Source organism: Marmota flaviventris, chromosome 4, assembly GCF_047511675.1.
Source record: "Marmota flaviventris isolate mMarFla1 chromosome 4, mMarFla1.hap1, whole genome shotgun sequence".
NCBI lineage: Eukaryota > Metazoa > Chordata > Mammalia > Rodentia > Sciuridae > Marmota > Marmota flaviventris.
In genome coordinates, this window is record NC_092501.1 from 51,394,882 (window position 1) to 51,410,166 (window position 15,285).

Sequence of the window (15,285 nt, forward strand, 5' to 3'; positions counted from 1 at the left end):
GTCTACAGCATTCCCCAGTGTTTCCATTTCTTAGAAACTGTTTTCATTTCCATCACAGCTTGATATGTGAGAAGTAAGGGAAAGGCGAATGGCACAGCTCTTCCTCCCTGTAAAGGAACTCTCAGTAGCCCCTATTTTATAGAACTACTTTCACTTGAGCCATCATAGAATGGAAAATTAAGGAGTTGGGGATGTAGCTCAGTGGCAGAGCACTGGCCTAGCATGTGTGAGGCCCTGAGTTTAATCTCCAGCACTACACAGAAAAAAATATAGTAGAGTTAAGATGTACAAACACTGAACAGCTTTTGAAAAGGATGATTTCATTAGTAGTTTCTAAACTGAAATAATGAACAGCTTCCCTAGTGCTTGGGTTTTGCTAAATACTGAAATTCATTCCCTATACATTGCTAACTTTGGTGGTTCTTTAATTAGCTTAAGCTTCAGAAAGCTTAGCTGGCCTGTACAACTATTCAAATGAAAGTCCTGGCTCTGATATAACTTCTTAAGATGTATAACAGATCAAGTGGCTACAGCCCACTTAGGAAGTGTCATAATAGATAGTGTGACTAATGGAAAAGCATAGTTAGAACTATTTTAATTAAAGATATCCAGCCATCACTACAAGCAGCTTTACGTCACGTTCTACACATGAGGGGGAAGCAATTAGCCAATTTGCTTTTCTCAGGGTAAGATTCTAGAATTTTGTTCCCCTATTATGTACAAATTTGACATTCCTTGACTAATAATTTATTCAGTCTCTGATCTAGACAAGAGCACAGATTTCTGCCTTAAAGCCATGAGTAGCTGCCTAGCTTTCTGCACTGTGTGCTGCTTTTTACTTCAGGTCCTGCCTTACCTTGCTGTCTCTCTTTTTAGGGTCTGACGTTTCAAGAGGTGGAGAACTTCTTTACTTTCCTAAAAAATATTAATGATGTGGACACTGCATTGAGCTTTTACCATATGGCTGGAGCATCTCTTGATAAAGGTAATTAAACCCAAAAGTTTTCTCTTGAAAGTATAAATATTGAATCTGCAATCTATTAGGTGACTGCCCTTCCTTAAAAGTAAAATGCCAGATTTTCTTAACATTGTCTTTTATTCATTTTGTTTTTGTCGGCACTATGTGAGCCTTGCATTTCACCTTGAGATGCCAAGCTCAGCAAATACATTTCAATATGTGAAATGCTGTAGTCAGGGCAGATGCCCATCTTTAAATGATTAGCCTTGAAAACAGTCATTTAAGCAGAAGCACAATGCATGAAACTGCAGGACTTCTTTCATCTGAGCCAGAGTTATAGCATACATAATGAGAAGCTGAAATCATTCTGCAATTCAATTTTTGTCTTTGATGAGGAGTGATAGGTTTATTTCTTATATTAAAGATTCTAAAAATAAAATCATGACTCAAAATAGGACCCCCTGTTGGCTTATTTCATATAGGTTCAGTTACAATTTATACAGGCAGTATGAAAGAGTAGAGGGATCAAAAGCACAATTTTTCATTTTACATTTTATTGTGAAATTTTTCAGACTTTCAGAGCAGTCAAAATAATTATTTAAAGAATATCCATGGGGCCAGGCGCAGTGGCGCATGCCTGCAATCTCAGTGGCTTGGGAAGCTGAGACAGGAGGATCATGAGTTCAAAGCTAGCCTCAGCAAGACGAAGTGCTAAGTAACTCAGTGAGATTCTGTCTCTAAATAAAATACTAATGTGGCTCAGTGGTTGAGTGCCCCTGAGTTCAATCCCTGGTACCAAAAAAAAAAAAAAAAAAAAAAGAATATCTATCTATCCAGCTCAATTAACTTACTGTAGTGGCTTGATCATATATCTATGCATAGTTTTATCCCTGTAACTATTCATCAGTCTCTTATTTTTTGGTACAAAGTTGCAGATGTAAGAATGCTTCACTTCCATTAATGCTGGTTCAATGCTTGTTAAAGTTACTTCTTCCCCCCCTCAAGGTCAATTTCTGTCCCCACTTATCAAAAGGCAACCTTTATTCTGATTAATAAACCATAGATTAATATTACTTATTCTAGGACTTCATACAATGTACATTCTTTCTATGATTTCTCTCAACATAATGTTTTTAAGATCCATCTATGTCATTGAACATGTCAGTAAATTCTTTTTTATGAGGAGTAGGAATCTATTGTATAAATAGCCCCCAGTTTATCTATTTTCTATCTCTGGACACTTTGGCTGTTCCCAGTTTTTGACTATATTCATTATTTAAAGTTGCTTTGAACATTCTTGCACAAGTTTTTTGTGAATATGTTTTTTCATTTGTCTTGGGCAAACACCTGCCTATAAGTGGAATTGCTGAGTCCAAAGGCAGGTAACTATTTATTCTGTATAAAAAGAAAATGTGGCTTTCTAGTTTTACCTTCACCATTTATTGAAAAGGTGATCCATTGGTTTGCTTTGACACATGAGTGTGAACCTATTTTCAGGGCTGTCTATTCTCCAACATTAATCCATATATCTCTCTGTATGGCCACATTCACTTGATTACTGTAACTTTCTAGAAAATGTTTAGGTGTCAGCTCTTATAAATACTCTGAACCTAGTTCTTCCTTTTCAAGATTGCTGTGGATATTCTAGGGTTCCTTGTATTACCATATAAATTTTAAAATCAGCTGGTCACTTTCTATGATATGAAAACTTTTTTTATCATCACTGGCCCTTGTATTTTCTCAAATTTTTTATGTATATTGAAATGATTATAGACTTTTCTCTTTTATTCTCTTAGTATGGTAGGTAACATTATTTATCTCTCAAAGCCCTGAAATAAATCTAACTTTTCTAGAAGCTTTTACAGACACTAGATTGATTTGCTAACATTTTGTTAAATATCGAGGGATGTGGGTCTGTAATTTTATTTTTTTGTGTTGTCTTTTCAGATTTTATATCATAATATACTGACCTCATAAAATGATTTAGGAACTTTTTCTCCTCTGGTTTCAGAAAGGGCTTAGGTAAGGTCTGGGGTGTAGCTCAATGATAGTGCACTTATCTAGCGTGCACAGAGGCCCTGTGTTTGATTCCCACCACCACAAAAATAAAGAGCGAGCTTGTGTAAGATTCACATTCCTTCTTTCTGAATTATTTGGTAGAATTCACCAGTGAAACTATCAGATCCTAAAATCTTTCTTTTTCTTTTTTTTTAATTTCTTTTCCTTTTTTTTAGTTTTTGACAGACCTTTATTTTATTCATTTATTTATATGTGGTGCTTAGAATCGAACCCAGTGTTTCACACAAGTCAGGCAAGTGCCCGCTCCACCACTGAGCCACAATCCCCTAATGTTTTTTTGTGGGAAGCTTTTGATCATTTAATGCTTAATAAATATATAGGCCTTTGGAGTTTGCATTTTATCTTGTTGAATATTTCAAATTTGTTTTCTTTTCTTTTTTTTTTGTGGGAGGGTGGATACTAGGAATTCAACCCAGGGTGCTTTACCACTAAACTACATTCCCAGTGCTTTTTTGAGATAGGGTCTTGCTAAATTGCTTAGGGCCTCACAAGTTGCTGAAGCTGGCCTCAGACTTGAGATCCTTCTGTTCAGCTCCCTTAATTTGCTAGTATTACCGGAATGCACCGCTCTGCCTGGCTGTGTCTTTTTCATTTGTTTGTTTTCATGTTTGTTTTTGCAATGCTGGGGATTGAACCCAGGGCCTTGAGTGTGCTAGGCACATGCTCTATCGCTGAGCTACAACTCCCCACACAAGTTTTATGTTTAAGGAATTTGCCTGTTTTATCTAAGTTATTGAATTCATTCACATAAAATGTTCATTATATTTCATTATTATTTCTTTGTTGGTAGAATCTGAAGTCCTCCCTTTCGCCCTACCTTCAGTAAATTATCTTTTCTTTTTTTGGCATGTTTGCATGTGAGTGTGTGCGTGCACACACACACTGGAGGCTGACTTTCAGGCCTAACACATCCAGGGCAAGCACCATACCACTGAGCTCCATCCCCAGCCTGAGGTTTAGCACTTTTATTATTCTTTTCAGAAAAAAACAGTTTTTGACTTTGTTGATTTTTCTCTATGGTTTCTTGTCTGTTTGGTTAATTTCTGTTCATATCTTTGTTATTTCCTTCCTTCTACTTCTTTTCAGCATGAATTACTGTGTTTTCCTTTTTCTAGCTGTTTAAGATAGAACCTTAATCTACCTTTTCTAAGATAAGCTTTAAAAGTATAAATTTCCCTCCCTCCTAAACACTGTTTTATCTACATCCCATAAACTTTGATGTATTTATATTTTTATCATCCTGTTTAAAATATCTTCTGAATTTCCTTGTAATTTCTCTGGTGTACACATGGATTATTTAAAGGTATGTTAACTTCCAAATATTTGGGTATTTTTTCCCCTAGATACCTCCTAATTTAATTTCATTGTGGTCAGAAAACACATTCTGTAAAATTTCTTTTCCTTAAGGTTTATTGAGATTTGTTTAATGGCTCAATAGATGGTAAGTTGTTTTGTTTTGTTTAATATTTTTTAATATTGACAGACCTTTATTTTATTCATTTATTTATATGTGGTGCTGAGAATTGAACCCAGTGCCTCACACATGTGTGAGGCAAGCACTCTACCACTGAGCCATAACCCCAGCCCCATTGTTTTGTTTTTTGATGAATGTTTTATTTACATTGGAAAAGATGTGTATTCTGAAGTTTGAAGTAAAATGTTACAAAAATGTCACTTAGATCAAGGTAGTTGATAGTGTATTTATGTCTTCTGTGTTTTTATTGTCTTTTTTTTTTCTTATCTAGTGGCTATTATCATTTCGTGGGAGAAGAGTGTTAAAAATTTCCATGTACAATATATGGGTTTATCTGTTTGTCCATTTAAATGATGTCAGTCTTAATTTTGAACTCTGGTATTAAGTATATACATACTGAGGATTTGTTATGCTTTCTGATGAATTGACTCTGTTATTAGTATGAATGTCCTCCCTTTATCTTTTATAACATACCTGTTGAAGTCTGTTTTGTCTGACATATTAGCATAGTTTCCTTAAGTGCAGGTTGTTTGCATAGTCTGTATTTTTCTATTTAATTTCAGCCTATCTATCTTTGAAGTACATATCTTCTAGATGACATATAGTTGGGTCTAATGGCCTTTAGCACTTAATATTTTAGTGGTTTCTCCAGAAATTATAATATAACTTTTTGTGGTTTACTTAGAGTTAATATTAGTACCACTCCAAGTAAAATATAAGAACCCTACAGTCTAACAGTTCTACATATCACCACTCTGTCTTTTATGCTGTAGTTGTCATCTATATTTTTTATTTGTTTATTTATTTATTTGTAGATGGACACAATACCTTTGTTTTTTTTATTTTTATTTTATTTTTATGTAGTGCGGAGGATCGAACCCAGTGTCTCATCTGTGCCAGGCAAGAGCTCTACCACTGAGCCACAACCCCAGACCCTGTCGTTTATATTTTATCTGTGTATATTATAATCTCTAACACAATGTGAGGGCTTTTACTTTCAATAATTGTATTTTTTAAGAAATTAAAAGACTGTTTTTAATATTTACCCACATATTTACCATTTTAGTGCTTTTCATTTATGAAATATTCAGATTTTTAATCTGTTCTAAAGAAAGTCTGAAGAATTTTGTCACTTTTGGCAGTGCAGGTCTATTAGCAATAATAAGTTCTCTTCATTTTTGGTTTAATCTGAAAATGTCTTTATTTCACTTTGGGGTACTAAGTAAATATTTTTAAATCTCTCCAAAGCACTAACAGGTTTTTTAAGCACAGTCTTGCATTTTTAAGTGATTTTCTTAAGATTTTTCTGATAGAAGATCATGGCTCTAACTTATTGTGAAATCTAAAAGAAGTCCAGTGTGCAATTCGCTGGGTGCCGTGTCGCATGCCTGTAATCCCAGTGGCTGGGGAGGCTGAGGCAGGATGTTCTCAAGTTCAAAGCCAGCCTCAGCAAAAGCAAGACACCAAGCAACTCAATGAGACTCTGTCTCTAAATAAAATACAAGGGGCTGGGGATGTGGCTCAAGCGGTAGCGCGCTCGTCTGGCATGCGTGCGGCCCGGGTTCGATCCTCAGCACCACATACAAAACAAAGATGTTGTGTCCGCCGAGAACTAAAAAATAAATATTAATAATTAAATAAATAAATAAATAAAATACAAAATAAGGCTGGGGATATGGCTCAGTGGCCAAGTGCTCCTGAATTCAATCCCTGGTACTCCCACTTCCTTCCCCGCCCACCCCCCAGAAAAAAAAGAAGTCCAACTTGCAAAAGCAGTATAGAATGATGGTTGTTAGGGGTTTCAGGGGTAAGGTAAATGGGGAGACACTGGTCAAAGTGTACAAAATTTTAGTGATGCAGGATGAATTAATTCTAGAGAGCTAATGTATAGCATTATGACTATAATTAGTAATATTGTATTATATACTTGGAGTTTGCTAAGAGTTGACCTTAAGTGTTCCTTACCATACATGTACACAAAAAGATAACCATCTAAAGTGATGGAAATGTTAGTTAGCTTGATTATGGTAGAGCACTCACCTAGCATATGCGAGGCCCTGGGTTCAATCCTTAACACCACATAGAAATAAATAGATAAAGTAAAGGTATTGTGTCAAACTATAACTAAAAAAAATAAATATTAAAAAAAAAGTTGGAACTGGGGATGTAGCTCAGTCGTACGGTGCTTGCCTAGAATGCCTAAAACCCTGAGTTCAATCCCCAGTACTGCATAAAATCAAAATTATATTGTATACCTTAAATAAATATGATTTTTATTTATTATATCAGTGAAGCTAGAAAAATTAAGATCATTCCATCCTCAATATAATTTTACTTTGTGCTTTCTAACCTGGATGACTTTTATCTCATTTTATTAATTCACTAGATTTTTAAAATAGCATTTGTTTAAAATAATATCTTCTCTGATCGTTGTAAAATCTTTTAGGGGGAAAAAGTGTAAATGTGTAGATTAGGGGGGAGGCATTACTAGGTTATTTCTCCAGAATAGCCTGGTTATTTTGCTCTGTTTCACAAAACAGGATTAGACAGCATCTTCAAATCCAAAAATTTAAGAATTGAACTCTTCCATTACTGTAAAAATAGAATTAATAAGCTTCTTTTTTTTTTTTTATACTTTTTTTTTTTGGAAGAGCTCAACTAAAGCTAATAGCACTACTTTAAAGAACAACCATATAGGATGAATCAGTATTTGTGTTAAAATTATAGGGTGTACAAAATAGAATGATTCAGGGTAGTAGTAGCAAAGAGAAATGCAACCTAGTGATTAAAAAAAGGAAAAGTGTTTCTGAGTTAGGCCATTTACTGAAATGTTTAGTTTCCTTATACTCCTTATAAATTCTGTGCCTCATTATCTGTATTAACGGAGGCAGTGGTACAAATTGCACTGACATGCAAAAGTATGTTTGGCTGTGACATGTATGATGTTTTGCCATTTTCTTTGACTTCTTGGTTTCATCTAACGTTGGATTCCCTGTGTGTGTGTAACAATAGATATCTAGGAGAAGTTGGTTTAGAGCCATGCTAAGTAACAAGGAGAATCTACGTGTATTTTTTTCCTAGGACTGCTATGACAGATGGCCACAAACTCAATCATTTACCTTTTTTTTTTTTGCAGTGTTGAACCCAGGGCGTCACACATATTAGGCAAGTGCCTACCACTGAGCTACATTCCCAGCAGCAAACTCAGTGATTTAAAACAACACAAATTTGTTTTCTTACAGTTCACAGTTTTAAAGGCAGGAAATCTGAAATCAAGATGTAGCAGGGCCACACTCCCTCCAAAGGCTGTAGGAAAGCATCCTTCCTTGTCTCTTCCAATTTCTTCTGGCTCTAGATGTTACTTAACTTGTAGCTGCATATCTCTGAACTCTGTCTCTCTTCATGGTTCCCCTCTTCCTCCTCAAATGTCCTTCTTCTGTGTGTCTTATAAGGACACTTGTCACTGGATTTAGAGCCCAGCTGGGTAATCCAGGATGATCTCATCTCCAAATCCTTAATTATTTCTGCAAAGATGCTATTTTCAATCAAAGTCATATCCACAGGTTGCAGGGGCTCAAATGCACGGGCAGCTGAACTTAAGGTCGCTTGTGTGAATTTGCAGGGACACCAAATAAAATATAGAAATAGCTTCAGGATGGCTTCTCTGCTCTTGGCCTCAGGCTCCCCAAAAGGGAGAGCAAGAGAAAGTCACGAGAGGCTAGCAAGAGTGAGTGAGCACATTCAGAAGTGGGCTTTTATTGGGGGACCCTTATTCTTAGAAAGTTCTATCCAAAAAAAGCCAGAAGAGGCAAGGTTACAAGGGACAGGTGAGTGTAACTCAACCCCAGGGGTGACACCTACATCTGAAGAAGACCCTCCTCTTATCTGAGCTAGGCAACGCCCAAGTCACCATGAAATGTAGTGATTGGAAGCCTCCTGCTTCAGGACTGGAAGGCGTGGGTTATTCAGAGTGGCTCCCCACAGTCATGTTACCTGAATTCAAGTCTTGGCTCCATCATTTACAGTCAGGTAGCTTTGGCATTTTCTGAATTTAGTTTCTATGTTTTTAAAATAAGGATAAAAATACCTACCTCTTAAAGTTGTTGTGAGAATAAATCTATATAAAGGACTTAACCTTGGCCTGTCAGGCAGTGAACATTTAATAGAAGTCAGGTATTTCCATGTAAGTTGATAATTAAACAAAACTAAGATGGCTCATCCAGTTATTCAGCCAGTGACTGTGCTTGGCACAGGGTTCTGCCCTGGAGAAACTCACAGTCTAATGGAGGAAAAGAGAGAAAAGTATATGAGCAGCTTCAGGTTGGTGTGGTTAGTACTGACTGGCCATAAGAAGATCTTGAAACTGAAAAGTGGAGCCCTGACACATGCCGGGGTAGGAAAGAGTAAGGCAGGGGTGGAGACGGGAGTACTTTTTATCTGGCTTCTGCTCTCGGTCTGGTTACTCTCAGCTGTCTTCATTTTTCCCAAAAGTTAAGACCTTTAAAAATTGCCACCTCCTTGAGGCTCTGGCACTGTCCCTTCCTTGGCTAGTTTAGAGCTTACAAACCAGTCTTTGGACCTAAGTTAGCACAGAATTTCCCAAATGGCATTATCAAGAATACTGTATACTGCAGTGTGTTAATGGTTCTGTAGGTTTTAAAAGAAAGGTGTTCCACGATTCAAATAAGTTTGGAAACTGCCAGAGTTATACAAAATTTCTTCCTGTAGCACTACTCCCACCAGCTTTAAATATGTATTATCAATCTCCAAAAGAAGGCTATAGTTTCCAAACTTGATTTGCTCTAAAATATTTTTAACACTTTACAGAGTTAATGTTCCTCTAAACAATGAGAGATCCAGACAGGTAGCAGCTGCATATTTGCCATAATGGAGCATGATTCAGTTCCTAAATTTGGAAATTTCAGTGAGGCAGTTTCTTAGTTCTGCATGGCCCCTGTGATAATGGTGTCTTAGTTAAGAAAAAATTGTCCTTGGTGAATTCTAACCTCTTCAGAAAAGAACCTTTCTCCATGAAATATTGTGTTTTCAGTGTAGGTCATCTCTTTTGTTTAGCACTCAAGAGGAACCAATTCTATTGCTCATTCGTACACATACTAGGTGTAAATTAGATATATTACCTCTCACAGGCTGTCTGAATTATTTGTCTGTTCAAGAAGGTAATGGGAAATTGAACACAACTCCTTCCCCAACAGCTTCCTATGATGAAGTAGTTAAAAATTCTTTGAGCTGGATCTCAAGAGTGAGCTTATGGCCTGTAAATCTGAGTATTCCTATTTCTGCCAAGAAAGTAAAAGTTTTCCAGGTACAGTAATGTTCTAGTGTAAAGCATCCCAGATTGTCATAGATTTGATAAACTTGTGGGTCTAGTTTTGTCCCCTGTGTACTTTGAACTAAATAAAACAAACTTGATTTGCTCTAAAATCCATGCATTTGCTGTCCATTGCCCCAGCACAGTTCTGCTTAGATTGGAATTTGTAGTTTATAACTTGGCTGTCCTTACATTCTATATGCACAGTTTACCTTGTTGTCTGACAAGCCAAAAGAATAAGCAGTAAAAGGATGTTCTCTGCAACCCCAAAGTTTGGTTTTTTGTTTGTTTGTTTGGTTGGTTTTGAGTTTCAGTCTCACTATTAAATGATTACAGTTCTTTTCTCTCTTAGGTGATTTGGATCATATGGATGACTTCTAAGAAGCTTTGTGGCTTTCATATTCTTTTAGTCATAAAATTTAATGAGTACAATCTTTTTCCCCTAGTGCTGGGAGTCTAACCCAGGGCCTCATACATGCTAGGCAAGGGCTCTACTTCTGAACTACAGCCCCAGTCCTAAAGTAAAAGCCTCCACTCTTTTGGCATATAGGTCCCTACAGGTTGTTGGAAGAGTCAGAAAATTACTGATAAGAGTAAGTAATTTTGAGCACATGACAAAATCATACAATCTGAACATCTATCTTTAACAGAGAAGCTGACACCCCTCCCAAGCACTAAGCATTCTATAACATTCCCCTTTAGAGGCCATTGCACATCTGGAACACTAGTAACTATCATGTTAAAGCAGCTTTCATGTACCAGGCACGATGCTAAGCACTTTATGTATGGTATCTCTCTTAATCCTTAAAACCTGAAAGGTTGGTGGTATTATCCCTATTTAAGTAGTAGAGCCAGGATTCAAGCTGGCTTAATTAAAGCTTAATCCCAAAGTGTGTATATTTCCCAAGCCATCATGTAGACTTACAGTACGCTCCAAGATTTTGTTGGAGTTTGAAAATCTTTGCTGAAGCGCAATCCAGGAGGCAGTGCAATTCAGCATTTTGAACTGCACTTCTCAGTATCCTAGAGAAGAAAGGCTCTAAGCTGTTTCTCCCCAGTTGCCCTGGACTACGAGTTGATCATCCTTAGGGTAAGAAGGGAATGTTTTGGAGACAGTGCCCTTCTCCTGAGTCTGGAATATGAAGTTTTCCCTTGCGGCTATTTGGGAGCATGTTCTCCAGCTCAGACAGCCTCTAGCATCTTAAGTGACAGACCTTTGGAGTGGTCTAATCTAGCTCCATAATTCATGTGGGAATGTCCTAATAGCCACATTTGTGTTCTTAACCTTTCTAATCTCAATACTTTCCACAGAGAAACCAAAACACAAAAGCCTAAAGTCACTTAAATGAAGTCATGCTTCAGGGAAAGTTGGTGCCACAATATCCTTTAAAAGAAATGTGTATGCTAAGCTGTTCATTTCTGAACATCAAAATACAGGGTACAGAAGCAGACGTCTCAGCTTCTAATGATCCAGGTGTTCTTCACCATCTCCACTCAGCTGTATGTTGGGAGCTCGTTTCACTTAGACACTGCTCTGGAATCTAGCATTTATTAAGAGTTAACCAGAAATTGTGCTAAGCATAATTTTTCATTTTTTGTTGATGCATATTAACTCTACAGAATGGTATAATGGTTTCCCTACCCTGATGGTCTCCCTTCTGGTTTTATGAGATCCCTTTTTTTTTTCCTTTTTTCTCTCTAGCTTCTACATATGATACTTGTCTTTCTGAGTCTGGCTTATTTCACTTAACATGAAGCTCTCTTTCCAGTTCCATCCATTTACCTGAAAATGACATTATTTCATTATTCTTTATAACTGAATAAAACTTCATTTTGTATATATGCCCTATTTTCTTTATTCATTCATCTGTTGATGGACACCTAGGCTGATTCCATAACTAGACTGCTATGAATTAATTATGCTGCTATAAACATGGCAATGCATGTATCTCTAAAAGTGTGCTGTTATTAATTCTTTTGGATAAATTCTAAGTAGTAGTATAGCTGGATCATATAGTAGTTCCATTTTTTGTATTTTGAGGTACTTCCCTACTGATTTCCATAGTGGCTGTACTAACTTACCTTTTCACCAATAGTTCATAAGTTTATTTTTCCCCACATCCTCACTAACACTTATTGTTATTTATGATTCCCATTCTGACTGGAATAAGATGGACTTTCAGTGCAGTTGTAAATGGATAGAATGCCTTTATTTTGTTTTTTTCTTTTAAAAAAATTATTCTAATTTGTTATATATGACAGCAGAATGCATTACAATTCATATTACACATATAAAGCTCAATTTTTTGTATCTCTGGTTGTACACAAAGTAGAGTCACACCATTCCTGCCTTCATACATGTACTTAGGGTAATGATGTCCATCTCACTCTACCATCTTTCCTACCCCCATACTCCCTCCCTCCCCCTCCCTCCCCTTTGCCCTATCTAGAGTTCATCTATTCTTCCCATGCTCCACCCTACAACCCCATTATGAATCAGCATCCTTATATCAGAGAAAACATTTGGCATTTGGTTTTTTGGGATTGGCTTACTTCACTTAGCATTATATTCTCCAACTCCATCCATTTACCTGCAAATGCCATGATTTTATTCTCTTTTAATGCTGACTAATATTCCATTATGTTTATATACCACGTTTTCTTTATCCATTCATATACTGAAGGGCATCTAGGTTGGTTCCACAGTTTAGCTGTTATGAATTGTGCTGCTGTAAACATTGATGTGGCTGTGTCCCATTAGTATACTGTTTTTAAGTCCTTTGAATATAGACCGAGGAGTGGGATAGCTGGGTCAAATGGTGGTTAATTCCCAGTTTTCCAAGGAATCTTCTTACTGCTTTCCATATTGACTGCACCAATTTGCAGTCCCACCAGCAATCTATGAATGCATCTTTTCCCCCCATATCCTCACCAACACTTATTGTTGTTTGTATTCATAATAGCTGCCATTCTGACTGAAGTGAGATGAAATCTTAAAGTAGTTTTGATTTGCATTTCTCTAATTGCTAAAGATGTTGAACATTTTTCCATATATTTGTTTATTGATTGTGTATCTTCTGAGAAGTATCTGTTCAGTTCCTTGGCCCATTTATTGATTGGATTATTTGTGGGGTTTTTGGCATTAACATTTTTGAGTTCTTTATATATCCTAGAGATTAGTCCTCCATCTAATGTGTGTGTGGTAAAAATTTGCTTCCAAAATGTAGGCTCTCTGTTCACCTCACTGATTGTTTCTTTTGCTGAGTAGAAGCTTTTTAATTTGAATGCATCCCATTTATTAATTCTTGATTGTAATTCTTGAGTTATAGGAGTCTTATTAAGGAAGTAGGGGCCTAATCCAACAGGATGGAGATATGGGCCTACTTTTTCCCTTCTATTAGGCCCAGTGTCTCTGGTTTAATTCCTAGGTCCTTGATCCACTTTGAGTTGAGTTTTATGCATGGTGAGAGATAGAGGTTTAATTTCATTTTGTTGCATATGGATTTCTAGTTTTCCTAGCACCTTTTGTTGAAGAGGCTATCTTTTCTCCAATGTGTGTTTTTGGTGCCTTTGTCTAACATAACTGTAATTATGTGGGTTTGTCTCTGTGTCCTCTATTCTGTGCCATTGGTCTACAAGTCTATTTTGGTGCCAATACCATGCTGTTTTTGTTACTATTACTCTGTAGTATAGTTTAAGGTCTGGTATATAGTCTGCTTCACTCTTCTTGCTAAGGATTGCTTTAGCTATTCTAGATCTCTTATCTTCCCAGATGGATTTCATGACTGCTTTTTCTATTTCTATGAGAAATGTCATTGGGATTTTGATAGGAATTGCATTAAATCTGGATGTGCTTTTGGTAGTATGGTCATTTTGACAATATTAATTCTGCCTATCCAAGAACAAAGGCAGATCTTTCCATCTTCTAAGGTCTTCTTTAATTTCTTTCTTCGGATTCTGTAGTTTTCATTGTAGAGGTCTTTTGTTGATGTTGTTAGGTTGATTCCCTATGTTGTTTTGTTTGTTTGTTTGTTTGGTTGGTTGGTTGGTTTTGTTCAAGATATTGTAAATAGGGTAGTTTTCCTCATTTCCCTTTCAGAGAATTTGTCACTGATAACACAGAAATGCCTTTGATTTGTGGGTGTTATTTTATATCCTACTACATTGCTGAATTCATTTATGAGTTCTAGAAGTTTTCTGGTGGGATTTTTTGGGTCCTGTAGGCATAGAATCATATCGTGGGCAAATAATGATAATTTCTTATTTTCCTATCCATATCCCTTTAATTTTTTTCATCTGTCTAATTGCTCTGGCTAGTGTTTCAAGAGGTAAAAGAGGGCATCCCTGTCTTGTTCCAGTTTTTAGAGGGAATGCTTTCAGTTTTTCTCCATTTAGAATGATGTTGGCCTTGGGCTTAGCATAGATAACTTTTACAATGCTGATATGTTCCTGTTATCCCTAATTTTTCTAGTGTTTTGAACATGAAGAGGTGTTGTATTTTGTCAAATGCTTTTTCTGCATCTCTTGAGATAATCATATGATTTTTATCTTTAAGTCTACTGATGTGATGAATTACATTTATTGATTTCCATGTGTTAAACCAACCTTGCATCCCTGGGATGAACCCCACTTGATCGTGGTGTAATATCACAACAGATACTACAGAAATACAGAAGATAATCAGAAATTATTTTGAGAATTTGTACTCCAATAAAATAGAAAATATCTAAGACATCAACATATTTCTAGAGTCATATGATTTGCTCAAATTGAATCAGGATGATATGCACAATTTAAACAGATCAGTTTCAAGCAGTGAAATAGAAGATGCTATCAGGAAGCCTACCAACCAAGAAAAGTCCTGTTGATACACAGCTGAGTTCTACAAGACCTTTAAAAAAGAACTAATACCAATACTCTCCAAAATTATTTCATGAAATAGAAAAAGAGGAAGCACTTTCTAACTCATTCTAAGAGGCCAATATCACCCTAATTCTAAACAGGCAAAGACACATCAAAAAAAGAAAACTTCAGACCAATATCTCTAATGAACAGAAATCAAAAATCCTCAATAAAATTCTGGCAAATTGTTTATTTTTTTGTGATGCTAAGGATTGAACCCAGTGCCTCACACATGCTAGGCAAGCACTAAACTACAGCCTTAGCCCTTCAATTTATTTATTTGTTTGTTTGTGGTACTGGGGATTGAACCCAGGGCCTTGTGCATGCAGGGCAAACACTCTTTACAACTGAGCTATATCCCCAGCCCTCAATATATTTTTATTTTTCATTTCCCTAATGGTAAAAATGTTGGACCTTTTTTTATATAATTCTTGGCTATTTGTATTTCTATCAAGAAGTATCATTTAGTTTATTTAGGTTTTTTGTTTGTTTTTGATGTTGAGGATCTGTTTGGTTCTTTGTTTGTTTGTTTTGGTGAGGGGC

The 15,285-nt window shown here is 36.3% G+C and overlaps 1 protein-coding gene across 2 annotated transcripts in view; it reads left to right on the forward strand.

Annotated features, from left to right (window-relative positions):
• Positions 1–15,285, forward strand: part of Micu1 (mitochondrial calcium uptake 1) — a 191,871-nt gene that overhangs the window by 162,145 nt on the left and 14,441 nt on the right. For both annotated transcript variants that reach the window (XM_027931277.3, XM_027931276.3), the window contains exon 10: positions 877–985. In XM_027931277.3, coding sequence (XP_027787078.1) covers positions 877–985 — 109 coding nt within the window. The remainder of the gene's footprint in view (positions 1–876; positions 986–15,285) is intronic.